The following is a 27,495-nucleotide window of genomic DNA, read 5'->3' on the forward strand; positions in this document are numbered from 1 at the left end:
ATTATTTAACATAAGAATGTTAACAGTTCTAGGTTTCTGCAAATGCTTTTAAATCAGACAGGTTTACACAAGGTGAACAATACAAGGTAATTAACATAAATTAGTCTACCTTTAACATTGATCAGATCAAGCTTGCAGGGAACATAGCTCAGCCCAGCAACTGCCTTCCTTTCTGGACATCCTTGGCTGCTTTTACGCAGGCAGCCCAATTTTGATATTTTTTCCACCATTTGTTCTTTAAAAAAAATAATAGAAAAACCTATTTCCACTTTGACCTTATGGGGTATTGTGTGTTGGCCAGTAACAAAACAAAATATACATTTTATCAATTTTAAATTCAGGCTGTAATACAAAAAAAATATAGAAAAAGTCAAGGGGTGTGAATACTTTCTAAAGGCACTGTATCTAAATACCGAATACCGACCGGTATGTGCTCAGGGGCCCTGACCTCCAGGGGGTCCCCATTGATTTTCTTAGTCATTTTCACTCAGATATCATATCAACATGGCATAAGTCATTACAAAATGTGTAGAATTGCTGGAAATTAACTTTAAAATAGCAAACATTTCACTTAACCCCATGGCAAAATTGTAGAATCTTGCTTTAAAAGGCAACATTTTCTCTACACCCCCATGGAAAAATTATTATATCTCAGGAAATGAACTTTAAAACTAAAAACAATTCTATCCACCATGAAGAGGAGGGACACTAAAATATTTTGCTGCGAGGTGGGGCAACCAAATCTCACTTAGGGCCCCCAAAAGGCTATAACCGGCCCTGCACCTAATCATTAAGATTGGAGCAGGGTAAGCCCGATGATCCTATATCAGTGGTTTGGAAAAATGTTTCTTATTACCAGCTAGTAGCTAGTGAAATTGGTTGTTGGGCTGGGTTGCTGTAGTAAATGTCCAGCCTGTAGAAGTCCTCATAATCCTGTCCTCTAATAGGGATGCCAGCAAATGTCTGGAAGATCAAAAGCCTGGAATGGAGAAGACAATGAAGAGACAGAGCTCAGACAACATGCGTGTGGATGTGTGTTTATGCATGCATGCGTGTATGTACTGGTGTCCCCAGAACGGGGCAGTCTCTTACCCCTCATCCCACAACCCAGGCAAACACCACTCTGAAGCATTCATCCGCTGGTCCCCCCGTGAAGCATTTCTGCACGTAGGTCTGGTTCAAAGACAAGGGGCAGCCATAGACCAGCATGTGGTGGACCAGGTCCAGGTGCTCAATCATCGGCTCAATCTGAGATCGATAGAGAGAGAGGGAGACATGGGAAGGAGTAGGGAAAGGTAAGAGATGTTAGAAATCTTTATGGATAAACGTATGATGTAAATGTAAAATGCTTAGACCATAAAATGAAAGTGCTTAGACCATGAAGTGAAAGAGGGGTAATTTACACAAATGATGTGATTTTTCCTGTTGAGCTTTGGCACCTTTGTGACCTTGCAGTGGTAGTATGTACTGTATGTTTGACAGGGACAGTAACTGGCAATGGAAGAGGAAGTAGTGTGTTAATACTATGTGTTGCCAGTCCATTTTGTTCCAGTCACATGTTGTAAGCTAAGGATACTACCTCCTGATACCAATATCCCAATATCAAATCAATTCCATTTAATTCAATCATGTTTGACCCATTCCTGCCCAAGAGTAAAGTAAAATACAGTACTTTACTTCAAACTAAAAGTCCTGCTGTGGCTGACCTAGAGGGACAACATGATCCTTTTACAGGACATCATGTGCGTGAGGTCATTCTTACATTCTCCCCAACAATTTCCAGATAATTGATGTACAGGAGCCTGTGTCTGGGCATGAACTTGAGCAGGTTCACCTCCTTTTGTCATCAGTTTCCCCATAGGCATTGATCAGCTTCACTTAGGGTTGCCAACTTACTCACTACCAAATAAGGGAAATATGGTGTTATGGGAATTGGAAAGGCAAAAGGCATTATGAGTTATGTGAGCTAGGCAATTAGCTTTCAGAATGCGATTGTTGTCACTGCTCAATAACTGGTAAACGGAGTGGTGTTTTCCAAAGTTGACATTGGCATTATCTGCTGTATAGGCTGTGATGTGTCTAATATCCAGGTCATGATTTTCCAGGCAGTTCATCAGAGCTTGATGTATGCCATTTGCAGTTTAATCAGTCTTCATAAAAGTAAAGTAACTTGCACTGCACTCCATCAGACACAGAGAAATATCTCATGCACACTGGAAACATTTATATATTTCCTTGTTTGAGGCATCACTGGCAACTGAGAAACACACGGGCTCATCTTCCGTAGGAGTCAAATCATTTTCCGCAGTAGACGTCACGAAGAATGCGGCGATATTGCTAGCACCTTTAGCTAGCGTGGCATTGTGCATTTCTGTGGATGCATGCTGAGTTAGATCACTCTCCTCTCCATGGCCAATTGAGAATTCCTGACGGAATAAAGTACAGAAAGCTGTCGTCGAGTCACCACTGACAGCCTTAACCCACGTCTTTTTTGCTTCCCATTGTTTGCTGTAGCTGCACAGTCTTTTCTTTTTTGCCGGTTTATCCATATTTCCTTGATATGCCAAACCGACTGAACAACATAAATTACTTTGCAGGAATTGGCGCGTTTACGCTATTACTGTGATTTGATGAATATACTGGACAAGGGCGATCCCGTATGACACAAACCAATTTAGCCCAATATAAGGGACATCCCGGCTAGTACGAGACAGTTGGCAACCCTAGCTTCACTGGACTTTCCAATAAGAGCAGGGGGGATAGAACAATTTACATAAACATACAAGAGCATAGAAGAACAAAAGATACAGGTTGACGACTATGTGTGAAGAAAAATACTATTGTAGGCAGAAGGCGCTTAAGTAGGGCCTACAGACTGCCGTGAGAAAATATTCTGGCCCAAACAATGGAAGGTACAACACTTGATATTACCAATGAATTAGCCACTGGGGCAATTGACATTGGATGTTCACCACAACAGGCGCTTGAGGCCGTACCAATAAAAGGGGTTCATTCAAATGTTATGTTTGATATCTTAAATTAAACGTATATAGTTACAGTATTTAGAAATATTAACGTAGTTTCTATTTCATTATTATATATTCAGTTTTTTATGGTGTTACGGTCCGCATTACAAATGTATTTGAGCACGGCTCTTTCTCTCACTCAAAATTGTTGCCCCCCTCTGTCATGGTGGTATCGTCCCAAGATGGCAGCCTCCCTGTTGCAACGCTGTTTAGGAGCTGTCAAAGTTATCCATAAATGTGGGACTTACAGTTTTATAGGTACATATTTGTATATGTAAAATATAAGTATTTAAATCAGTAACATTTGCTATCATTGATTCATTTTTTTCCCGAACCATTTTTATCTTTCCAAGCGAGTAGCTAGCAGGCTAGCCATATGGCTAGCTACCTAAAATTAATCCATTCTGACATAACTTATAACTGTCTAAATAAGATGCATCTTCTCCCGTTTGTTCAATACCTTAGTATTTGCTTGTACTGAAATCGTAATTAATTGCATTGTGCATGTTACCTTCAGTTCCAGCATTGTCTACCCAATGTAACTTGTAATCATTATTGTTTATATCCTACAGACAGAAGATGTCTACTTTCAGCAGCATACACAGACACCAAATTATGGGAGGAGAGAGAAAAAGATCATCAAAATCTGGGTAAACTATCCACCCAATACACTCTTTACCAATGATGTATTGTTCATTACTAACCATCCCCTTTGTCACTACCCATCACAACTAATAAAAAGTGGATCTCAAACACAGCTGTCGCACATTAGCTGTCAAGTAAGTGGACATGACATCAGTTGTGTTTTAGTTTTTTGAAACCCATGTGAATATAGAATAGACATTCTGTGCATAAGTACCCGAAGACATAACAACTGTAATTCGATGACAATGTCTATGAGTGTCTGCACCAAATGAACACAGGAGGGCAGTGTTAGCTAGCTACGTATTGACAGTTACAATACTGTGTCATTCATACTGTAAAATGCTTCAAGGGTTGAAATCATATTTTTAAATGGCAGAGAGTTTGAGCTTGGACTAGTTGTTGTGAAAGTAAAGCTTAATGTGAGTATGCCATCCTACAGCATTGATGGCCGCCTTGATGGACAGGATTTATGACCGAAACTTCCCTGTCAGCTCTCTGACAATATCACGGGTAAGAGCATGTTAGAGTGCAGAGAGATTACACCCTTCTAACCCAGATGTCAGCCTGTTTCTCCTTTAGAAAACTGCTTCATTGTCATATCTGGTACATTTAGGCTAAAACAGAATCCGATGTGTTGGCTAAAACTAGGGTTGCAACATTTCAGAAACTTTCAATAAATTCCGTCGTTTTCCCGAAATCCCGGTTGGAGGATTCCTGGAATAAGGGGGGAATAAGAAAGAAATCTGAAATCCTCCAACTAGAATTTCTGGAAAACCAATTTATTGAAAGTTCCTGGAATTGTGCAACCCTTGCCAAAAACAGAATCCAATGGGCACCCTAGCTAATATGATTTATGTTCTGCTCAACCTGTAGTCAAATTAGTGAAATATTCATCCATAATTTCTCTGTGTATTTTCTTTTTCAGTTTGTTGACAACATATCGTCAAGAGAAGAGGTTGATCAAGCAGAGTACTATCTTTATAAGTAAGTCTCATTTGCATGCCCTGTAAAATTATTTATTTTTTAGGGTGTTCACTTCCTGGTCTAAGATGCTTGCTAATCCTCTATGTGCAGACCTCTGTTTTGTCCTAGTCTTTTTTGGCGTGTTTATGTTCAGTCACATGCATGTTTCTTTGTTCTGTGCTGTGTTAGAGCTTTCCTGTTTTCCCCTTCTGTGGAATCTGTTTCTTATGTGATTAAAAGATTTACATGAATATTGTGTTGCAAGCGTATAGATTAAGAAGCGATTACACTTCACTTGACCCATCTATCATAAAGGCATCATAATAATTACATAACAAAAGTCATAAACATTCATGTCTTGTTTGTTGTTGTTTTTTAATGTTTGAACATTTCTCTCCTGTAGATTTCGCCACAGCCCAAACTGTTGGTACCTCAGAGACTGGACCGTCCACAGCTGGGTGAGACAGTGTCTCAGATACGGGGCCAGAGACAAGGCCTTACACACCCTCAAGAACAAGGTAGTTAGTTCTACATTATGCCGAGCAGAGCCATAGAAAAAAGGTTCCACAAACTGTCCTCCATTTTGGCACACAACCTTCCATGTTCATACCATTCTTTTTTATTCATTTTTTATTTAGCCTTTATTTAAACAGGGAGTCACATTGAAATTAAAAATCTATTTTACAAGAGAGCCCTGTATACATCACAATAAAAACAGAATAATAAAACATACACTTCAATATGTGTATTTATTTTTTTATTTCACCTTTGTTTAACCAGGTAGGCTAGTTGAGAACAAGATCTAATTTACAACTGCAACCTGGCCAAGATAAAGCAAAGCAGTGCGACAAAAACAACAACACAGAGTTGCACATAAACAAACGTACGGTCAATAACACAATAGAAAAATAGATGTACAGTGTGTGCAAATGTGAAAGAGTAGGGAGGTAAGGCAATAAATAGGCCATAGAGGCGAAATAATGACAATTTAGCATTTAACACCAGAGTGATAGATGTGCAGATGATGATGTGCAAGTAGAACAATGTAGAAAACAATGTAATTCAGCACACAATAATAAAATAAATATATTTAATAAAAGCAATCACATTCAACAACATAATCAATAATGTAAACTGCCTGAGTGGCACCACACATGTAACTGCAGTGAACTCTGCAGATTGTTCCACAAATTATGTGCAAAAAAAAAAAGATTTTCCCAAATCTGTGGAGACTGAAGGGATCTCTAATGTTGTCCATTCCTGAGAACGGGTTTGGTAACTTATTAACTTAATTAAGGAAGTTACATATGTTTGGTGGTGGCAGGTAGCCTAGTGGTCAGAGCGTTGGGCCAGTAACCGAAAGGTTGCTAGATTGAATCCCTGAGCTGACAAGGTAAAACTCTGTCGTTCTGCCCCTGAACAAGGCAGTTAACCCACTGTTCCTAGGCCGTCATTGTCAATAAGATTTTGTTCTTAACTGACTTGCCTAGTTAAATAAAGGTTAAATAAAAAAAAATATGGAGGCAATTTCTGTAAGATTTATTTGTAAATAAATAAAAGAGAACGTAGCTCTTTTTACAGACATTTTTATACAGACTAAAATGATAAAAGTCCTACAATTGTGCTGTGATAAAACATATTGTGGAATGTTAGACTGTGTCCAAGGGTATCAAAACAGGTTGCCGCATGTAAACAATATCACCAACATCCAATACAGGGAGAAGAGTTGTTTGAACAATCTTTCTCCTATTATCAATATGAGGCATGATTTATTTCCATATAAAAAAAAAACATATTGGATCTAAGCTTCTTAGTCAGATTTTCATATGCGTTACCAAGGACAACTTGTCATCAATCCAGACACCCAGGTACCCTGGGTTAGAGCCAATTTCAGCTCCATTTGTTGCGCAAATATGCAGGTCCTCAGGGTCAACATTTTGTGACCTAGAGAACAGCATGAGCTTGATTTTACTTGTATTTAACACTAATTTAAGATCTGTAGGGAATTTCTGAATTGAATCAAAGTCATGCTGAAGTTCACGAATGGCCTGCTGCACCAAGGTGGCACAGGACCACAAAACTGTGTAATCTACATAGAGATGAATGTTACAAGTATTAACAGTGTTTCCTATGTCATTAATATACAAGGTGAACAATAATGGACCCAAAATAGAACCCTGAGTTACACGTTTTTGAATCTCAAGAAATTCAGATTTAACCCCATCTTCTTCAGCAAAACTGAAATGGGGCGATAGTTGTGGAGATAATTATTCCCCCACCCTTATGGAGTAGTAGCACATATGTGGATTTCCATGCTTTTGGAATACTTCCTGGTAACAATGTTAAATAAAACATGTGGGATACTGAGCCAGCAATAAAGGGAGCTGCACGCCTAAACAGACCAGGCTCCAAATGATCAGCCCCTGTGGATTTGTTTTGTCTAGTGTTAGCGAAGCATCCAGGACTTCATTATCAGTGAATTTCCAAAAAGAAAACTGAACAGCATTTTCATTATCATTCAATAGATTTTCACCATCAGCATCCAAACTACACTTTTAAAGAGCTGGCTTTGAAATGCATTCAAATGTATAGCCTGCAGAGAAAAAAATGGTGATTAAACACATGAATGAACATAAAATCCGTGGCATTCTAACTACAGTTGTATTGTCCAATACATGGTGCCTGTTGAAAACCTACATTCTAAAGAACCTCCATTTCTGAGGTTGACTATAATATTGCCGGGGGTATTTTTTATTTTATTTTTTTTTTTAAATTACCATTCTCTGTTTCTGTATTTAGGTGCAATATGGAATGTTCCCAGATGATTTCACGTTTAACCTGCTGATAGATTCCTTCATTAAAGATGGAGACTTCAAAGGTGAAGAGTCTGTGACGTCTGAAATTATTATTTGTCAAACTGTAAAGTTATCCCAGGACCCCTTTGGAAAAACTCAGTTAAACTCAACGAAACCAATAATGTACACTAGCGTTCAAAAGTTTGGAATCACTTAGAAATGTCCTTGTTTTTGAAAGAAAAACTATTTTATTGTCCATTAAGACATCAAATTGATCAGAAATACAGTGTAGACATTGTTAATGTTGTAAAGGACTATTGTAGCTGGAAACGGCTGATTTTGAAAAATGTTTACTAATCCAAGTTTCTCATTTTAAAAGACTAATTGATCATTAGAAAACCCTTGTGCAATGATGTTAGCACAGCTGAAAACTGTGGTGCTGATTAAAGATGCAATAAGTGACCCCAAACTTTTGAACGGTAGTGTATATTCTATATTCACACGGATAATATGTACCTTAAAACCTAAAAAGGTTTGGTCTTCTTCTGTAGGTGCCTGTTCTGTCGTGGAAGAGGTGATGCTTCAGGAGTCTTTTGATCTACCATCAACACAGATCCTGTCCATGTATGCACTGAGCAGTTACCTAGCAACCAAACCAGAGCTCAGTGTAAGTAAAGTAGCATTCATTGCTTGGTACTGTATGTGCACCAACATGTTTGGAGAAGTTATCGTGCCAAAGTACAGTTGGAATGTTTGGATTGTGTAGAACTGAACGATTGTTGGAAACTTAAGGAGGACATAATCTTATTTATGTAGATAAGTTAAGTCTGATCCCAGCACAACATCATTCCCATAAAAAAATATGCATATGCCGGAGTTTTGAATTCAGCAGCAACAGTTTTTTTCTGTCTAAATTAGTTATTATGCTTTTTGTAAACGTTGTGCTTGTACTGTCTGATGTGTGTGGTGTGTGTGTTTGTTGGTTCACTACAGGTGTCAGAGCAGAGGGCTCTGGGAGCAGCACTGCTGATATGTGGTTTGAAGCAGGACAATTCTACAGGCCTCAGCGCTCAACTGTTGGGTTGTGCTCTGCTAGGTATGTGTTCCTCCAGTCATACCACAGACCTGGGCCTAAATCAAGTCCTTCCTCATGTTCCTAACCCTTTGGTGATGGCAGGAGGAGGTTTTCTCTCAATTTCTCAAGAATCCCTTCTCTTCATCTTCTTGTCAAACATCATTGAAGTCAACCGCTCTCTCTCTCCATGCCACATGGTTTTTGCCCTGGTTGTCATGTTGTGCTGATCAAGTCTCTGATAGTTTCCTCTCCCTGCTCCTCTCTCTTTGTCTGTCTCTAGGTAAGGTGGAGATGGCGGCTGGGATCCATGCTGTGTTCAGGGGCATGCCTCTGATGTGGACCCCAGGGTATCTGGGCCGGGCCCTGGCCATTATGGAGAGAGTAGCTGCCACTCCTGGAGATAGAAAACTATCAAAGGATGCCGTACGTTGCCTACTTACCAATACATGTCTCAGTGCTGTACTTTCTGTAATTCTTCAGTTACTGTCTCACACTAACAACATTGTTAGTAACACATTACACATGTATAATAGTAACTCTTTGTAAAGCGTGCAACACGAGTAAGAAGCATGCAGTTTATACTGTAACAGAGCTTATTGTTAGCAATTTCATTTAACTCATCAAATAACACAATTACCATATGACACAAACCTGGTGGCAGTAGAAAGCTGTTATTGTCCAGGTAAGATGTATGACGCAGTCTGAGTCTTTCTCTGCAGGGCTTTGTCATATCTGTGTTATTTATACCCTGACACACGTCAGTGCACCCTGGTGCAGCACTCTTCTAGCCCTGTCGAGTTAAATAGTTCAACTCTGAACAAAGTAATGTGATTTATGGGAGTCTGGAGCCCAGGGGAAATCTGTAAGAATCTGTCCTTTGGGCACCAAACCAGGTTTGCTAGAAAGCAGGACAGTGTCAGACCTGATGGCTCTGTGTAGGTCAGGACGGACAGGACCTATTAATTGTGTGTCATTGTCTGTTTGCGTTTGTTTGTTTTCATGTCTGTCTTTTGTCCTGATGGACTTCTGAGAGGATGCTCCAGTGTGGCTTCGCTTCGCAAGTTATTGTGTCTGTCTGAGTGCAGGCCCGGCGGTCCCAGTTGTGTTTTTCCTTACATCTGTGTGTGTGTGTGTGTGTGTGTTTCTCTTAGGTTGATTACCTGGGGGGGCTGCTACAGGACCTCTCCTCTGCTTTGGACTCCAAGTCCTCTTCTGTTGAGGACGAGTTAGGAGGAGAGGAGGAGGGGAAGAAGGAGGAGGAGGATGAAGATGAAGACGACCAGGCAGAGAGAGAAAAACTACCGCTCTATGCCAGCAGGTTCAAGGTAGAGACTGGGCAAAGATCTATCAGTCAAACAGGGAAAGAGTGTGTATGGACAGTACGTGTATGTTGTGTTATGATTACAGATTTCTCATTTTGAGAAGGTGAATAAATTGCTATTAAGCACTCTTAGTCTATAACAACAGTTACACTTAATCACTCCTTTTCCCTAGACCCCATTTCTAACCACCTCCTCTCCTCTGACCGTGTGTAGGAGCTGAGTGGGCAGCTCCAGTCTGGGGGTAAGGTGGACCCTAGTCCCCTGCAGGTGCTGGTCTCCAGCCTGGTCCAGCAGGGCCTGGCCTCAGCAGAGGGCCCTGACATGGAGCAGTACCAGAGGAAGGTACGGGAGTGGGAGGCAGAGAGGCAGCAGCTCATCAGAAGAGAGAAGGAGATGAGGGAGAGGGCTGAGGAAGAGAGAGAGGCCCGTCAGGCAGCCAAGGCAGCCGCACAATAGCGCTGAACACACAGCTGGATGGTGTTCATGGTGCATTCCTTGCAGTGTATACCACCACAAAGCATCAATACATATTACTGGTACTTTTTCATAACCTGTGGGGTCTCTACATCGTCTGCAGTGAAACATACATGAAAAGTGAGGGTCGTTTTTGAAATATATAATATAATCTGTTGTCTCCTGAAATCAGTTTATTTCATGTAACCTTTTTGTTGGTGTCTTTTGTACAAATGCCATTCACAGTTTAGCAATGTACCGTGAACAAGATGTCAACTCCCCATGATAGAAGTTTGTCTGTATTAAATTATCATGATCAACAAATAATGATGATTCTTGACTTGCTTTATACTCAAATATGAACAAATCAGAGAGTTTCGTTTGTAGTTACATGCATTGTTACACATAAGACTCGTAACCTCTATTTCATCCTTAGCTTCGTTTTCTTGAGATTTCTGAGTTTTCTTCGAAAATATGTGGTATTTCCTCTTGTGGACAGCAACTTGATGTTTTTGGTCTAGCTCCAGTCTCGTGATTGTTAAGCCTGATGGCCACTATGACCTCATGTAAGCAGAAAAGGAGGAAAGCGGGGGAAATCATGGCTTCACATCCTCCCACTCCCTTTCCTCTCTTCTCTCAGAATGAGGTGTTTGTGAGAGCACATGTAGACCTTTGTGTGTGTGTGTGGGGGGGGGGGGGTTATACAATCCTAGGGGAGCTGATGACTGATCTAGGGAGAACAAAGTTTGTTCTTTACACAGGCGTGAATACAGTTGAATTTCTTAGCCTTATCCTGTCGGCCATTGCCACAAAGAAAAACACACCGTCGCAGATCCAGATCGTAAGTGAATTGCTTGGCCCTTGTTTAGAAGTTGACAGGTCTTTATGTGTCGTCTGGAAATCGACAGTATCAACAGTGGCATAACAGTAACGTAAGAAGACTAAAGTATCTTAGTAAACTTTAATAGACGTCAACTAACTGCAACAGGCTACTCAAATACCACAGGCTCAATTATTACTCAATTACCACTCAGTATTTCAGGCTAGGCTATCCCTGTTATTTTTTGTTTGAGGGAGATAAGTAATCAATGAGGAAAAAGAAGTGGCTCACAATGTGTTCATTCCACATTATGCTATTGCCCATTCATGGCATGGGCTTGGGAAACTGCCTGCTATGCAGACTAAGATGAATATAAGGCACAAATACTTTGTCACAAACGAGCCATTGTTGTCTTGAGGCTCCACATTGACTCCCTGAGAGTTGGAATGTCTCTAGTTAGAATGATCTTTATTTGCTAAAAATAGTTATATTCTACGAGAGTAGAATTTTCCATTTGTAAATGGCCATGTCTCGGATCTGTTCAATTTAAGTTAAATAGAAAAGTAGAAAGCACACTTGCTTTTATTGAGAGCTAAGAGGATCTGAAAGTGTGTACTAAATATTCTACTAGTTTATCAATGTATCTTACAAAAAAATACAAATTTGCACTTTCTCATATATGCGAAATAGACGACCCATGAATGTAAACCTTGTCCCAAGCATCCCTCATCTCTATCAGAGTATATAATGATCTTTAGATTTCACCCTTCCTACGTGCAATATGTGCTCTCACATTTAGCCCTTTCCCAAAAACAGTGTTACATCTAATCATGTTGAAATGGCCAGATGACCCTGTCTTCATGTGATAGGGTTATGCATAATCAATACAGTGAGAATAGAGACCTCACTGATCTCCTGGCAATGTACAATTTCTGCTTTGATCAGCATTACTTTAGAGGGAAATTATGGCCAGGTCATCATGGTTAGTTGATGGTTCATTATACTTTAGTGAGGATGACTAATATTCTATCAAAGCTTATCTTATCTCACAATGATTCCATTTCTCCTAACCTAAGGCCAACAAAAGACTCCTTTTGGGAACATCCGTCATTTCTGTTTAGAAGTCTTTTCTATCTCTTTGGTAATTTTTTTAAAGCATTTTGGCTCAATAAAGTATAGGCCTACTATGGAACATTCAAAAAAAGAAACTTTACTTGTCAAACACAATTTTAAAAATAAATGTGACATTTGGGTCTCAGGCTGTCCTTCCACCAGGTGTGCAAGCAGCGAGTGAAATGAAGCCAATCAGCGTGTCTGATAGTCAGGAAGTCTCTTATTCAGGTCACTGGTTATTGGAAGCTCTGACTGCGATGGTTGAAGTGCACTAAAAGCCTCAGGTTTGGGGTTGTGTCTAATTTGGAACGGTAATGTAGTCCCAAATAACTGGCCATACGTGGCTCAAACTCTGTCATGGTCTGTTTGAGAACACTAACAGCAAATTGAGTAGAGAGGATTGCCTAGGAAGGAGTAACCATCAATAATGTTCCATGTTTGAAGTGTGGTGCTGATATACAGTACCAGTCAAAAGTTTGGACACACCTACTCATTCAAGTATTTTTATTTATTTTTACTAATTTAGTGAAGACATCAAAATGATGAAATAACACGTGAAATCATGTAGTAATCATGAAGAGCTCCCGAGTGGTGCGGTGGTCTAAGGCACTGCATCGCTGTGCTAGAAGAATATTACAGACCTTGGTTTGAGTCCAGCCTGTATCACGATTGGCCCCGGGTAGGCCGTAAATGTGAATTTCTTCTTAACGGACTTGCCTGGAAATTCAAAGTGTTAAACAAACTAAAATAATTTTAGATTCTTCAAAGTAGACACTCTTGGCATTCTCTTAACCAACTTCATGAGATAGTCACCTGGAATGCATTTCAATAAACAGGTGTGCCTTGTTAAAAGTTCATTTGTGGAATTGTTTTCCTTCTTAATGCATTTGAAACAATCAGTTGTGTTGTGACAAGGTAGGGGTGGTATACAGAAGATAGCCCTATTTGGTAAATGACCAAGTCCATATTATGTCATGAACGGCTCAAATAAGCAAAGAGAAATGACAGTCCATCATCACTTTTAAGACATGAAGGTCAGTCAATCTAAAACATTTCAAAAACTTTCAAGGTTTCTTCAAGTGCAGTCGCAAAAACCATCAAGCAATATGATGAATCTGGCTCTCATGGGGACCACCACAGGAAAGGAAGACCCAGATTTACCTCTGCTGCAGAGGATAAGTTAATACCTCTGCTGCATCACATCAGGCTGTGATTGGGAGTCCCAAAGGGCGGTGCACAATTGGCCCAGCATTGTCCGGGTTTTGCCGGGGTAGGCCGTCATTGTAAATAAGAATTTGTTCTTAACTGACTTGCGATACTCCATCCCATCTGGTTTGCACTTAGTGGGACTATCATTTGTTTTTTGACAGGACAATGACCCAACACACCTCCAGGCTGTGTAAAGGCTATTTGACCAAGAAGAAGAGTGATGGAGTGCAGCATCAGATGACCTCGCCTCCTCAATCACCCGACCTCAACCCAATTGAGATGGTTTGGGATGAGTTGGACCGCAGAGTGAAGGAAAAGCAGCCAGTAAGTGCTCAGCATATGAGGGAACTCCTTCAAGACTGTTGGAAAAGCATTCCAGGTGAATCTGGTTGAGAGAAGGCCAAGAGTGTTCAAAGCTGTCATCAAGGCAAAGTATGGCTACTTTGAAGAATCTAAAATTTTGTTTAACACTTTTTTGGTTACTACATGTTCCATATGTGTTATTTCATAGTGTTGATGTCTTCACTACTATTCTAGAATGTAGAAAATGGTAAAAAAAAACAAAGAAAAACCCTTGAATGAGTAGGTGTGTCCAAACTTTTGACTTGTACTGTATTTCCAGTGGTGTTTTAGAACAATGCAGATAGAAATGTAATAAATAAGGCGTCAAAATGCTCTATAGCACACAACATGAGTTCATCAATGTTCTATTAAATACATTTCTACTGTATCTGAACTAATATACATTATAAAACATACTGTACATTAAAGTGCTTGTCTAAAGGAATGTTGTATGTCGTCCTGTTTCAATATGTTTTCTGATATGACACATTTAGTGATGGCTATTTAGAAACTGTGAGAAAACCTCTTGACTTCTGAAGAGTGTTCCATCACCCCTGTAGAAAACTCAGTGTTCCCTCAAACGACTGTAGTGCTGGTCCTCAAAAATGCTTCATCAACAAATGCTCATGTTATTCTATTCCTCCCCTGTGCTGCTTGTTTTCTGGAATTACAAATTGAAGTTCCCAGAACTCTTTTCTCTCTTGATTTCTAGATGTGACGTACAGATTTGTATTTGTATTTATGAAGGATCCCCATTAGCTGACTTGGCAGCAGCTACTCTTCTTGGGGTCCAGATGTAATGGGAAGGGAAAATGTTCTGCAGCTTGTGACATGACAGCATTTCCCCTGTGTGTGCTGTGTCTGTAAATACTTTAAAACATATTATAGGATAAGATGCTGCAAGGGTATGTTTTTGTTGGCTAAGCAACTCGCAGTGCTGGTGTCTCTGGAGAGAAGTGTTTATTAATCTAAAGTACTTCATCAAGAAAAATGCTGCATACTTAACAATTTAAAGCCCGCTAAAGATTCATGAGAGCAAATAAGATCGAACTGATTTGTTTTGAGGGTTTGCAGACGTGTTGTTATGTTTATACAGAATATTTCACAAACATGGCAAACGTGAAAACATTAAATCTGCATTTACAAATGAGATTACTCTCATTGCTCTCTAATTTCTCTCTGTATTCCCCTTCTTCCAAAAACAGTAGCCTACATAAACAGTATCTCCTGACTGGTAGTAGGATCTGACAGAAGTTCCTTCAGCCTCCAGACATGGCCTGAAATTAAACACATGCCTTTGAAGTCATTCAATTCAAACCAATGAATAACCTACTACTTCTAAACCTGTATAGCTACAGCTTTAATAACTGGATATACAAACAATGGTGTGAAGGTTGTGAAAAGAGAGCTTTGATGAAGATACTGTCTGAGTGACCGTACAGTAAGTATGAGTTATGAGGGAGCCCTCAGACTCTGGGGACACAGCAATTCTACTGCCCTTCTGACGTGGTCATGGTATACAGTACCAGTCAAAAGTTTGTACACAACTACTGATTACAGGATTTTTTTCTTTATTTTTACTATTTTCTACATTTTATAATAATAGTAAAGACATCAAAACTATGAAATAACACATATGGCATCATGTAGTAACCAAAAAAGTATTAAACAAATCAAAATAGATTTTATATTTGAGATTCTTCAAAGTAGCTACCCTTTGCCTTGATGACAGCTTTGCACACTCTCACTGGGCAACATTGAGAGAGAGGTAGGGCTACAGTACTGTAGCAGTATGTAAACAAATTAACCTTTTTACATTTGAGGAAGTAGAGTACAATCACAACACTGAATCTGACTAAGAGTGGAACTAGCAAATATAGTTGAATGAAACAATCATAAAATGATTTAAAGACAAATTAGACATACTGTACAACCTGTGAGATGGGAAAGAAAGGGAGGTAGTGCTGGGTCTCGATAAGAGACTTTATTGAAAAGGCTTACTTACTTAACCTGATTAATGGGTTTATTAAACTAAATGATTCATGTATTAGAATGGCGCCGAAGGAGATTGCTGCCGTTTTATGATCCTGTAACCCATTGTGCTATTGTGTATGTTTTTCACGTTATTTGTAACTTATTATGTACATAACGTTTCTGCCACCGTGTCTTATGACCGAAAAGAGCTTCTAGATATCAGGACAGCGATTATCCACCCTGTACTGGAGGAATACATTTTCTTCAACGAGTCGGACGGATGGGAAGGATTTACTTCAGACGCCCGACAAGGGCCTCGTCCCCGTCATTCGCAGGAGAAAGAGACGGAGGTATCGGGGACGAAGGTCCGGGTGCCTTGTAAGGATCCTTCGCTGGGAGGGTAATCTACCGTTACCATCAGTCCTATTAGCCAACGTACAATCAATCGATAATAAAAATAGTCAAACTATAATCACGTATATCCGACCAACGGGACATTAAAAACTGTAATATCTTATGTTTCACCGAGTCGTGACTGAATGACATGAATCCCATACAACTGGTGGGTTTTAAGCTTGTTCGGCAGGATAGAACAGTCTATGTATATTTGTAAACGACAGCTGGTGCACGAAATCTAAGGAAGTCTCGAGGTTTTGTTCACCTGAGGTAGAGTATCTCATGATAAGCTGTAGACCACACTATTTTCCAAGAGAGTTTTCATCTGTATTTTCCATAGCTGTCTGTATACCACCACAAACCGATGCTGGCACTAAGACTGCACTCAATTAGCTGTATACGGCCATAAGCAAACAGGAAAACGCTCATCCAGAGGTGGCACTCCTAGTGGCCAGGGACTTTAATGCAGGGAAAATCTAATCCGTTTTATCTCATTTCTACCATCATGTTAAATGTGCAACCAGAGGGGAAAAAAACTCTAGACCACCTTTACTCCACACACAGAGACATGGAAAAAGCTCTCCCTCTCCTTCCATTTGGCAAATCTGACCATAATTATATCCTCCTGATTCCTGCTTACAAGCAAAAACTAAAGTAGGAAGCACCAGTGACTCTGTCAATAAGAAAGTGGTCAGATGAAGCAGATATTAAGCTACAGGACTGTACGACTTGCACAAACTGGGAATAGGTTCTGGGATTCTTCCAATGGCATTGAGGAGTACACCACATCAGTCAATGACGTCGTCCCCACAGAAACTGTACGTACATACCCCAACCAGAAGCCATGAATTACAGGCAACATCCGCACTGAGCTAAAGAGTAGAGCTGCTGCTTTCAAGGAGGGGACTCTAACCCGGATCTTATAAGAAATCCCTCTATGCCCTCCGACGAACCATCAAACAGGCAAATCATCAATACAGGACTGAGATCGAATCATACAACACCGGATCCGACACTCGTCGGATGTGGCAGGGCTTGCAAACTATTACAGACTAAAAAGGGAAGCACAGCTAAATTACTTCTATGCACGCTTCGAGGAGAGCAACACTGAAACATGCATGAGAGCTTCAGCTGTTCCGGACGACTGTGTGATCACGCACTCCGTAGCCGATGTGAGTAATACCTTTAAACATGTCAACATTCACAAGGCCGCAGGGCCAGACGGATTCCCAGGACGTGTATTCCGAGCATGCGCTGACCAATTGGCAAGTGTCTTCACTGACATTTTCAACCTGTCCCTGACTGAGTCTGTAATACCAACATGTTTCAAGCAGACCACCATAGTCCCTGTGCCCAGGAACTTTAAGTTAACCTGCCTAAATGACTACTGACCCGTAGCACTCATGTCTGTAGCCATTAAGGCTGGTCATGGCTCACATCAACACCATTGTCCCAGAAATCCTAGACCCACTCCGATTTGCATACTACCCCAACAGATCCACAGATGATGCACTCTCTATTGCACTCCACACTGCCCTTCCCACCTGGACAAATGGAACACCTATGTGAGAATGCTATTCATTGACTACAGCTCAGTGTTCAACACCATAGTGCCCTCAAACCTCTTTACTAAGCTAAGGATCCTGGGACTAAACACCTCCCTCTGCAACTGGATTCTGGACTTCCTGACGGGTCGCCCCCGGGTAGTAAGGGTAGGTAACAAACACATCCGCCACGCTGATCCTCAACAAGGGGGCCCCTCAGGGGTACGTGCTCAGTCCCCTCCTGTACTCCATGTTCAGTGATGACTGCATGTCCAGTCACGACTCCAACACCATCATCAAGTTTGCTGATGACACAACAGTGGTAGGCCTGATCACCAACAATTATGAGACAGCCAATAGGGAGGAGGTCAAAGACCTGGCCGTGTGGTGCCAGGACAACAACCTATCCCTCAACATGAATAAGAGATGATTGTGGACTACAGGAAAAGGAGGATCGAGCACGCCCCCATTCTCATCGACGGGGCTGCAGTGGAGCAGGTTGAGAGCTTCAAGTTCCTTGGTGTCCACATCACCAACAAACTGTCATGGTCCAAACACACTAAGACAGTCGTGAAGAGGGCAGGACAAAACCTATTCCCCCTCAGGAGACTGAAAAGATTTGTCAAGGGTCCTCAGATCCTCAAAATCTTCCACAGCTGCACCATCGAGAGCATCCTGACTGGTTGCATCACTGCTTGGTTTGGCAACTGCTCTGCCTCCAACTGCAAGGCACTAATTAGGGTAGTGTGTATGGTCCAGTACATCACTGCGACCAAGCTTCCTGCCATCCAGGACCTCTATACCAGGTGGAGTGAGAGGATGGTCCTAAAATTTGTCAACGACTCCAGCCACCCTAGTCATAGACTGTTATCTCTGCTACCAAACGTCAAGCGTTACTGGAGCGCCGGGTCTACCCCCAAGCCATAAGACTCCTGAACAGCTAATCAAATGGCTACCCAGTCCCCTCTTTTACGCTTCTACTACTCTCTGTTTATTATCTATGCATAGTCACTTTAACTCTACGTACATGTACATATTACCTCAATTACCTCGACTATCCAGCGCATATGACAAATAAAATTAGATTATTCACAATATAAAACCCCAATTCAGTATGTTATACATTGGTTCCTAAAACACTCAACTAAATATATCTGTCTCCACAGGTTGATACCACAAGCACCTGTTTCCACTGTGTGCCAGTAAGTGGTCAGGAAAGTGAAACATAACTGTTCCCGATGGCTGTCCAAGGAACTTGGGCACTACTATGTTAATAATTACACTTCATGCACTTGTTTACATGTTTAATGATTCACAGTAAAGGCTGCTCATTCCTCAGAATCTAAACAAGGTGGCTGGATCCTAGCTTGAGATGCCCATGTGAAATTAAAATGTTAATGTAAATCTCCCATTGACGTCAGTGCATAATTTACAAGAGTGTGAGTTACCTGTGAATACTCCAGATTCAAGGTGCAGAGCAACTATCACTGAAGGAGATTGTGTGACTACCGTGCGAATGGAACCTACAGGTTTACTCTACCATCGAGACTATAAAAATAGCTGGTAAAATACACAGAGAATTTCTCCAAATGGTGAAAGGAAAACACACGAACAGTGATTCACAGTTTGATAGATGTCATAGTTTGAGAACAGAAAACACATGAAACGGGAATAATCGTTCGATACAGGTCATCATATGCCTAGTTTAGAATTCACTCACATTCAATTTCCTTAAAAAAATGTTTTTACTGGATGTTTCATTAGCTTATAACATTATTTGTTTTCCATTCTTTGTATCTTAAGTGCTACATGTTTCCATCAGACATATCAGACTTTATGTACCAGAATCGTGAAAAACATATGAATTTTAAGGGTTCATAGTTGTTTGACAGATGTCATAATTTGAGAACAGAAAACACATGAAACAGGAATAATCGTTCGATACAGGTCATCATATCAGTCAGTATCAGGTCAGTTTCTAATTAAATTTTTAGACATTTTTTTACTATATCTTTCATTACCTTTTCACATTCTTTGTATTCTGTTCTATGTATCTTAAGTTCTGCATGTTTCCATCAGACATAACAGAATTTGTGTCACAGAATCATGAACAAATATAAATTTTAAGGATTTATAATTGTCAGGTTTGCAGAGTGGTCTAAGGCGCTAGACTCAAGTTGAGAATCCTTCCTAGTTTCAGGGGTTTGCTGGTCTTCGAATGGAGGTGAGGGTTCTAAGCCCTCTTCTGACACAGCTTTTGCCTTAAAATGGTAGCTCTCTGTCAATACAGAAGAAATTTTCCAAATGGTGAAAGGACAAAAAATGAACAGTGATTAATAGTTTGATAGATGTCATAGTTTGAGAACAGAAAACAAATGAAACGGGAATAATAGTTCAATACATGTCAACATATGCCTAGTTTAGAATTCAATAAGTTACTCAAATTCCATTGAAAAATGTTTTTTACTATATCTTTCATTAGCTTTTAACATTTTTTGTTTCTTTTTCTTTGTATCTTATTATCTATATGTTTCCATCAGACATATCAGATGTTATGTTACAGAATCATGAAAAATTATGAATATTAAGGTTTTATAGTTATCAGGATGGCCAAGTGGTCGAAGGCGCCAGACTCAAGGTGAGAATCCTTCCAGGGGTATTCTGGTCGCTGAATGGAGGCGAGGGTTCAAAGCTGATGAAAGATATAGTAAAAAACATTTTTCAATGGAATTTGAGTAACTTATTGAATTCTAAACTAGGCATATGTTCACGTTTCATGTGTTTTCTGTTCTCAAACTATGACATCTATCAAACTATTAATCACTGTTCATGTGTTTTCCTTTCACCATTTGGAGAATTTTTCGGTTTTGACAAAGAGCTACTCTTTTTTAAGGCAAAAGGTGTGTCAGAAGAGGGATTTGAACCCTCGCCTCCAATCGGAGACCAGAATACCCCTGTAACTAGGAAGGATTCTCACCTTGAGTCTGGCGCCTTAGACCACTCGGCCATCCTGACACTAATAAATGGATAAAATTCGTATTTTTTCATGATTCTGTAACATAATGTCTGATATGTCTGATGGAAACATGTAGATAATAAGATACAAAGAAAAAGAAACAAAAAATGTTAAAAGCTAATGAAAGATATAGTAAAAAACATTTTTCAATGGAATTTGAGTAACTTATTGAATTCTAAACTAGGCATATGTTGACATGTATTGAACTATTATTCCCGTTTCATGTGTTTTCTGTTCTCAAACTATGACATCTATCAAACTATTAATCACTGTTCATGTGTTTTCTGTTCTCAAACTATGACATCTATCAAACTATTAATCACTGTTCATGTGTTTTCCTTTCACCATTTGGAGAATTTTTCGGTTTTGACAAAGAGCTACTCTTTTTTAAGGCAAAAGGTGAGTCAGAAGATGGATTTGAACACTCGCCTCCAATCTGAGACCAGAATACCCCTGTAACTAGGAAGGATTCTCACCTTGAGTCTGGCGCCTTAGACCACTCGGCCATCCTGACAACTACAAAACCTTAAAATTCATATTTTTTCACGATTATGTAACATAACATCTGATATGTCTGATGGTTACATGCAGATCTTAAGATACAAAGAAAAAGAAACAAAAAATGTTAAAAGCTAATGAAAGAATCATGAAAAATTATGAATATTAAGGTTTTATAGTTATCAGGATGGCCAAGTGGTCGAAGGCGCCAGACTCAAGGTGAGAATCCTTCCAGGGGTATTCTGGTCGCTGAATGGAGGCGAGGGTTCAAAGCTGATGAAAGATATAGTAAAAAACATTTTTCAATGGAATTTGAGTAACTTATTGAATTCTAAACTAGGCATATGTTCACGTTTCATGTGTTTTCTGTTCTCAAACTATGACATCTATCAAACTATTAATCACTGTTCATGTGTTTTCCTTTCACCATTTGGAGAATTTTTCGGTTTTGACAAAGAGCTACTCTTTTTTAAGGCAAAAGGTGTGTCAGAAGAGGGATTTGAACCCTCGCCTCCAATCGGAGACCAGAATACCCCTGTAACTAGGAAGGATTCTCACCTTGAGTCTGGCGCCTTAGACCACTCGGCCATCCTGACACTAATAAATGGATAAAATTCGTATTTTTTCATGATTCTGTAACATAATGTCTGATATGTCTGATGGAAACATGTAGATAATAAGATACAAAGAAAAAGAAACAAAAAATGTTAAAAGCTAATGAAAGATATAGTAAAAAACATTTTTCAATGGAATTTGAGTAACTTATTGAATTCTAAACTAGGCATATGTTGACATGTATTGAACTATTATTCCCGTTTCATGTGTTTTCTGTTCTCAAACTATGACATCTATCAAACTATTAATCACTGTTCATGTGTTTTCTGTTCTCAAACTATGACATCTATCAAACTATTAATCACTGTTCATGTGTTTTCCTTTCACCATTTGGAGAATTTTTCGGTTTTGACAAAGAGCTACTCTTTTTTAAGGCAAAAGGTGAGTCAGAAGATGGATTTGAACACTCGCCTCCAATCTGAGACCAGAATACCCCTGTAACTAGGAAGGATTCTCACCTTGAGTCTGGCGCCTTAGACCACTCGGCCATCCTGACAACTACAAAACCTTAAAATTCATATTTTTTCACGATTATGTAACATAACATCTGATATGTCTGATGGTTACATGCAGATCTTAAGATACAAAGAAAAAGAAACAAAAAATGTTAAAAGCTAATGAAAGATATAGTAAAAAACATTTTTCAATGGAATTTGAGTAACTTATTGAATTCTAAACTAGGAATATGTTCCCGTTTCATGTGTTTTCTGTTCTCAAACTATGACATCTATCAAACTATTAATCACTGTTCATGTGTTTTCCTTTCACCATTTGGAGAATTTTTCGGTTCTGACAAAGAGCTACTCTTTTTTAAGTCAAAAACTGTGTCAGAAGAGGGATTTGAACCCTCGCCTCCAATCGGAGACCAGAATACCTCTGTAACTAGGAAGGATTCTCACCTTGTGGTCTGGCGCCTTAGACCACTCGGCCATCCTGACACTTATAAATGCGTAAAATTCATATTTTTTCATGATTCTGTAACATAATGTCTGATATGTCTGATGGAAACATGTAGATAATAAGATACAAAGAAAAAGAAACAAAAAATGTTAAAAGCTAATGAAAGATATAGTAAAAAACATTTTTCAATGGAATTTGAGTAACTTATTGAAATCTAAACTAGGCATATGTTCCCGTTTCATGTGTTTTCTGTTCTCAAACTATGACATCTATCAAACTATTAATCACTGTTCATGTGTTTTCCTTTCACCATTTGGATAATTTTTCGGTTTTTACAAAGAGCTACTCTTTTTTAAGGCAAAAGCTGTGTCAGAAGAGGGATTTGAACCCTCGCCTCCAATCAGAGACCAGAATACCCCTGTAACTAGGAAGGATTCTCACCTTGAGTCTGGCGCCTTAGACCACTCGGCCATCCTGACAACTACAAAACCTTAAAATTCATATTTTTTCTTGATTATGTCACATAACATCTGATATGTCTGATGGTTACATGCAGATCTTAAGATACAAAGAAAAATAAACAAAAAATGTTAAAAGCTAATGAAAGATATAGTAAAAAACATTTTTCAATGGAATTTGAGTAACTTATTGAATTCTAAACTAGGCATATGTTGATATGTATTGAACTATTATTCCCGTTTCATGTGTTTTCTGTTCTCAAACTATGACATCTATCAAACTATTAATCACTGTTAATGTGTTTTCCTTTCACCATTTGGAGAATTTTTCGGTTTTGACAAAGAGCTACTCTTTTTTAAGGCAAAAGGTGTGTCAGAAGAGGGATTTGAACCCTCGCCTCCAATCGGAGACCAGAATACCCCTGTAACTAGGAAGGAGTCTCACCTTGAGTCTGGCGCCTTAGACCACTCAGCCATCCTGACAACTACAAAACCTTAAAATTCATATTTTTTCACGATTATGTAACATAACATCTGATATGTCTGATGGTTACATGCAGATCTTAAGATACAAAGAAAAAGAAACAAAAAATGTTAAAAGCTAATGAAAGATATAGTAAAAAACATTTTTCAATGGAATTTGAGTAACTTATTGAATTCTAAACTAGGCATATGTTCCCGTTTCATGTGTTTTCTGTTCTCAAACTATGACATCTATCAAACTATTAATCACTGTTCATGTGTTTTCCTTTCACCATTTGGATAATTTTTCGGTTCTGACAAAGAGCTACTCTTTTTTAAGTCAAAAACTGTGTCAGAAGAGGGATTTGAACCCTCGCCTCCAATCGGAGACCAGAATACCCCTGTAACTAGGAAGGATTCTCACCTTGAGTCTGGCGCCTTAGACCACTCGGCCATCCTGACAACTACAAAACCTTAAAATTCATATTTTTTCACGATTATGTAACATAACATCTGATATGTCTGATGGTTACATGCAGATCTTAAGATACAAAGAAAAAGAAACAAAAAATGTTAAAAGCTAATTAAAGATATAGTAAAAACCCTTTTTCAATGGAATTTGAGTAACTTATTGAATTCTAAACTAGGCATATGTTGACATGTATTGAACTATTATTCCCGTTTCATGTGTTTTCTGTTCTCAAACTATGACATCTATCAAACTATTAATCACTGTTCACGTGTTTTCCTTTCACCTTTTGGAGAATTTTTCGGTTTTGACAAAGAGCTACACTTTTTGAAGGCAAAAGCTGTGTCAGAAGAGGGATTTGAACCCTAGCCTCCAATCGGAGACCAGAATACCCCTGTAACTAGGAAGGATTCTTACCTTGAGTCTGGCGCCTTAGACCACTCGGCCATCCTGACACTTATAAATGCCTAAAATTCATATTTTTTCATGATTCTGTAACATAATGTCTGATATGTATGATGGAAACATGTAGATAATAAGATACAAAGAAAAAGAAACAAAAAATGTTAAAAGCTAATGAAAGATATAGTAAAAAACATTTTTAAAAGGAATTTTAGTAACTTATTGAATTCTAAACTAGGCATATGTTGACATGTATTGAACTATTATTCCCGTTTCATGTGTTTTCTGTTCTCAAACTATGACATCTATCAAACTATTAATCACTGTTCATGTGTTTTCCTTTCACCATTTGGAGAATTTTTCGGTTTTGACAAAGAGCTACTCTTTTTTTATGGCAAAAGGTGTGTCAGAAGAGGGATTTGAACCCTCGCCTCCAATCGGAGACCAGAATACCCCTGTAACTAGGAAGGATTCTCACCTTGAGTCTGGCGCCTTAGACCACTCGGCCATCCTGACAACTACAAAATCTTAAAATTCATATTTTTTTACGATTATGTAACATAACATCTGATATGTCTGATGGAAACATGCAGATCTTAAGATACAAAGAAAAAGAAACAAAAAATGTTAAAAGCTAATGAAAGATATAGTAAAAAACATTTTTCAATGGAATTTGAGTAACTTATTGAATTCTAAACTAGGCATATGTTCCCGTTTCATGTGTTTTCTGTTCTCAAACTATGACATCTATCAAACTATTAATCACTGTTCATGTGTTTTCCTTTCACCATTTGGAGAATTTTTCGGTTTTGACAAAGAGCTACTCTTTTTTTAAGGCAAAAGGTGTGTCAGAAGAGGGATTTGAACCCTCGCCTCCAATCGGAGACCAGAATACCCCTGTAACTAGGAAGGATTCTCACCTTGAGTCTGGCGCCTTAGACCACTCGGCCATCCTGACACTTATAAATGCATAAAATTCATATTTTTTCATGATTCTGTAACATAATGTCTGATATGTCTGATGGAAACATGTAGATAATAAGATACAAAGAAAAATAAACAAAAAATGTTAAAAGCTAATGAAAGATATAGTAAAAAACATTTTTCAAAGGAATTTGAGTAACTTATTGAATTCTAAACTAGGCATATGTTGACATGTATTGAACTATTATTCCCGTTTCATGTGTTTTCTGTTCTAAAACTATGACATCTATCAAACTATTAATCACTGTTCATGTGTTTTCCTGTTTCCATTTTCGGTTTTGACAAAGAGCTACTCTTTTTTAAGGCAAAAGCTGTGTCAGAAGAGGGATTTGAACCCTCGCCTCCAATCGGAGACCAGAATACCCCCGTAACTAGGAAGGATTCTCACCTTGAGTCTGGCGCCTTAGACCACTCGGCCATCCTGACAACTACAAAACCTTAAAATTCATATTTTTTCACGATTATGTAACATAACATCTTATATGTCTGATGGTTACATGCAGATCTTAAGATACAAAGAAAAAGAAACAAAAAATGTTAAAAGCTAATGAAAGATATAGTAAAAAACATTTTTCAATGGAATTTGAGTAACTTATTGAATTCTAAACTAGGCATATGTTCCCGTTTCATGTGTTTTCTGTTCTCAAACTATGACATCTATCAAACTATTAATCACTGTTCATGTGTTTTCCTTCCTTTTTTAAGGCAAAAGGTGTGTCAGAAGAGGGATTTGAACCCTCGCCTCCAATCGGAGACCAGAATATCCCTGTAACTAGGAAGGATTCAGAAGAGGGATTTGAACCCTCGCCTCCAATCGGAGACCAGAATACCCCTGTAACTAGGAAGGATTCTCACCTTGAGTCTGGCGCCTTAGACCACTCGGCAATCCTGACAACTACAAGACCTTAAAATTCATATTTTTTCGCGATTATGTAACATAACATCTGATATGTCTGATGGTTACATGCAGATCTTAAGATACAAAGAAAAATAAACAAAAAAATGTTAAAAGCAATTGAAAGATATAGTAAAAAACATTTTTCAATGGAATTTGAGTAACTTATTGAATTCTAAACTAGGCATATGTTCCAGTTTCATGTGTTTTCTGTTCTCAAACTATGACATCTATCAAACTATTAATCACTGTTCATGTGTTTTCCTTTCACCATTTGGATAATTTTTCAGTTTTGACAAAGAGCTACTCTTTTTTAAGGCAAAAGGTGTGTCAGAAGAGGGATTTGAACCCTCGCCTCCAATCGGAGACCAGAATACCCCTGTAACTACAAAGGATTCTCACCTTGAGTCTGGCGCCTTAGACCACTCGGCCATCCTGACACTTATAAATCCTTAAAATTCATATTTTTTCATGATTCTGTAACATAATGTCTGATATGTCTGATGGAAACATGTAGATAATAAGATACAAAGAAAAAGAAACAAAAAATGTTAAAAGCTAATGAAAGATATAGTAAAAAACATTTTTCAATGGAATTTGAGTAACTTATTGAATTCTAAACTAGGCATATGTTCCCGTTTCATGTGTTTTCTGTTCTCAAACTATGACATCTATCAAACTATTAATCACTGTTCATGTGTTTTCCTTTCACCATTTGGAGAATTTTTCGGTTTTGACAAAGAGCTACTCTTTTTTAAGGCAAAAGGTGTGTCAGAAGAGGGATTTGAACCCTCGCCTCCAATCGGAGACCAGAATACCCCTGTAACTAGGAAGGATTCTCACCTTGAGTCTGGCGCCTTAGACCACTCGGCCATCCTGACAACTACAAAACCTTAAAATTCATATTTTTTCACGATTATGTCACATAACATCTGATATGTCTGATGGTTACATGCAGATCTTAAGATACAAAGAAAAAGAAACAAAAAATGTTAAAAGCTAATGAAAGATATAGTAAAAAACATTTTTCAATGGAATTTGAGTAACTTAGTGAATTCTAAACTAGGCATATGTTCCCGTTTCATGTGTTTTCTGTTCTCAAACTATGACATCTATCAA

General features: G+C 38.8%; 1 protein-coding gene and 13 non-coding genes across 14 annotated transcripts; 1 reads left to right on the forward strand and 13 right to left on the reverse strand.

Annotated features, from left to right (window-relative positions):
* Positions 1 to 3,133: 3,133 nt before the first annotated feature.
* Positions 3,134 to 10,606, forward strand: LOC110536333 (28S ribosomal protein S27, mitochondrial). The gene is made up of 11 exons (XM_021622069.2): positions 3,134 to 3,284; positions 3,599 to 3,676; positions 4,111 to 4,181; positions 4,597 to 4,655; positions 5,038 to 5,152; positions 7,434 to 7,512; positions 7,981 to 8,096; positions 8,423 to 8,525; positions 8,785 to 8,927; positions 9,656 to 9,829; positions 10,040 to 10,606. Exons 1-11 carry the CDS (start codon positions 3,137 to 3,139, stop codon positions 10,280 to 10,282), a joined length of 1,329 nt encoding a protein of 442 aa, XP_021477744.2. The 5' UTR covers positions 3,134 to 3,136; the 3' UTR covers positions 10,283 to 10,606.
* Positions 10,607 to 20,580: 9,974 nt separating this feature from the next.
* trnal-caa lies at positions 20,581 to 20,692 on the reverse strand. Its single transcript has 2 exons — positions 20,655 to 20,692; positions 20,581 to 20,626 (listed from the first exon to the last, which is right to left on the reverse strand). It is a non-coding gene; the product is annotated as a tRNA-Leu (tRNA).
* A 983-nt stretch (positions 20,693 to 21,675) lies between these two features.
* On the reverse strand, positions 21,676 to 21,787 carry trnal-caa. Its single transcript has 2 exons — positions 21,750 to 21,787; positions 21,676 to 21,721 (listed from the first exon to the last, which is right to left on the reverse strand). It is a non-coding gene; the product is annotated as a tRNA-Leu (tRNA).
* An 844-nt stretch (positions 21,788 to 22,631) lies between these two features.
* On the reverse strand, positions 22,632 to 22,744 carry trnac-aca. Its single transcript has 2 exons — positions 22,707 to 22,744; positions 22,632 to 22,677 (listed from the first exon to the last, which is right to left on the reverse strand). It is a non-coding gene; the product is annotated as a tRNA-Cys (tRNA).
* Positions 22,745 to 23,073: 329 nt separating this feature from the next.
* On the reverse strand, positions 23,074 to 23,185 carry trnal-caa. The gene is made up of 2 exons: positions 23,148 to 23,185; positions 23,074 to 23,119 (listed from the first exon to the last, which is right to left on the reverse strand). It is a non-coding gene; the product is annotated as a tRNA-Leu (tRNA).
* Positions 23,186 to 23,535: 350 nt separating this feature from the next.
* Positions 23,536 to 23,647, reverse strand: trnal-caa. Its single transcript has 2 exons — positions 23,610 to 23,647; positions 23,536 to 23,581 (listed from the first exon to the last, which is right to left on the reverse strand). It is a non-coding gene; the product is annotated as a tRNA-Leu (tRNA).
* A 329-nt stretch (positions 23,648 to 23,976) lies between these two features.
* On the reverse strand, positions 23,977 to 24,088 carry trnal-caa. The gene is made up of 2 exons: positions 24,051 to 24,088; positions 23,977 to 24,022 (listed from the first exon to the last, which is right to left on the reverse strand). It is a non-coding gene; the product is annotated as a tRNA-Leu (tRNA).
* Positions 24,089 to 24,438: 350 nt separating this feature from the next.
* trnal-caa lies at positions 24,439 to 24,550 on the reverse strand. The gene is made up of 2 exons: positions 24,513 to 24,550; positions 24,439 to 24,484 (listed from the first exon to the last, which is right to left on the reverse strand). It is a non-coding gene; the product is annotated as a tRNA-Leu (tRNA).
* Positions 24,551 to 24,901: 351 nt separating this feature from the next.
* On the reverse strand, positions 24,902 to 25,013 carry trnal-caa. Its single transcript has 2 exons — positions 24,976 to 25,013; positions 24,902 to 24,947 (listed from the first exon to the last, which is right to left on the reverse strand). It is a non-coding gene; the product is annotated as a tRNA-Leu (tRNA).
* A 330-nt stretch (positions 25,014 to 25,343) lies between these two features.
* On the reverse strand, positions 25,344 to 25,455 carry trnal-caa. Its single transcript has 2 exons — positions 25,418 to 25,455; positions 25,344 to 25,389 (listed from the first exon to the last, which is right to left on the reverse strand). It is a non-coding gene; the product is annotated as a tRNA-Leu (tRNA).
* Positions 25,456 to 25,795: 340 nt separating this feature from the next.
* Positions 25,796 to 25,907, reverse strand: trnal-caa. The gene is made up of 2 exons: positions 25,870 to 25,907; positions 25,796 to 25,841 (listed from the first exon to the last, which is right to left on the reverse strand). It is a non-coding gene; the product is annotated as a tRNA-Leu (tRNA).
* Positions 25,908 to 26,196: 289 nt separating this feature from the next.
* trnal-caa lies at positions 26,197 to 26,374 on the reverse strand. Its single transcript has 2 exons — positions 26,337 to 26,374; positions 26,197 to 26,242 (listed from the first exon to the last, which is right to left on the reverse strand). It is a non-coding gene; the product is annotated as a tRNA-Leu (tRNA).
* A 330-nt stretch (positions 26,375 to 26,704) lies between these two features.
* trnal-caa lies at positions 26,705 to 26,816 on the reverse strand. The gene is made up of 2 exons: positions 26,779 to 26,816; positions 26,705 to 26,750 (listed from the first exon to the last, which is right to left on the reverse strand). It is a non-coding gene; the product is annotated as a tRNA-Leu (tRNA).
* A 329-nt stretch (positions 26,817 to 27,145) lies between these two features.
* On the reverse strand, positions 27,146 to 27,257 carry trnal-caa. Its single transcript has 2 exons — positions 27,220 to 27,257; positions 27,146 to 27,191 (listed from the first exon to the last, which is right to left on the reverse strand). It is a non-coding gene; the product is annotated as a tRNA-Leu (tRNA).
* Between the last annotated feature and the right edge of the window lie 238 nt (positions 27,258 to 27,495).

Source organism: Oncorhynchus mykiss, unplaced genomic scaffold, assembly GCF_013265735.2.
Source record: "Oncorhynchus mykiss isolate Arlee unplaced genomic scaffold, USDA_OmykA_1.1 un_scaffold_320, whole genome shotgun sequence".
NCBI lineage: Eukaryota > Metazoa > Chordata > Actinopteri > Salmoniformes > Salmonidae > Oncorhynchus > Oncorhynchus mykiss.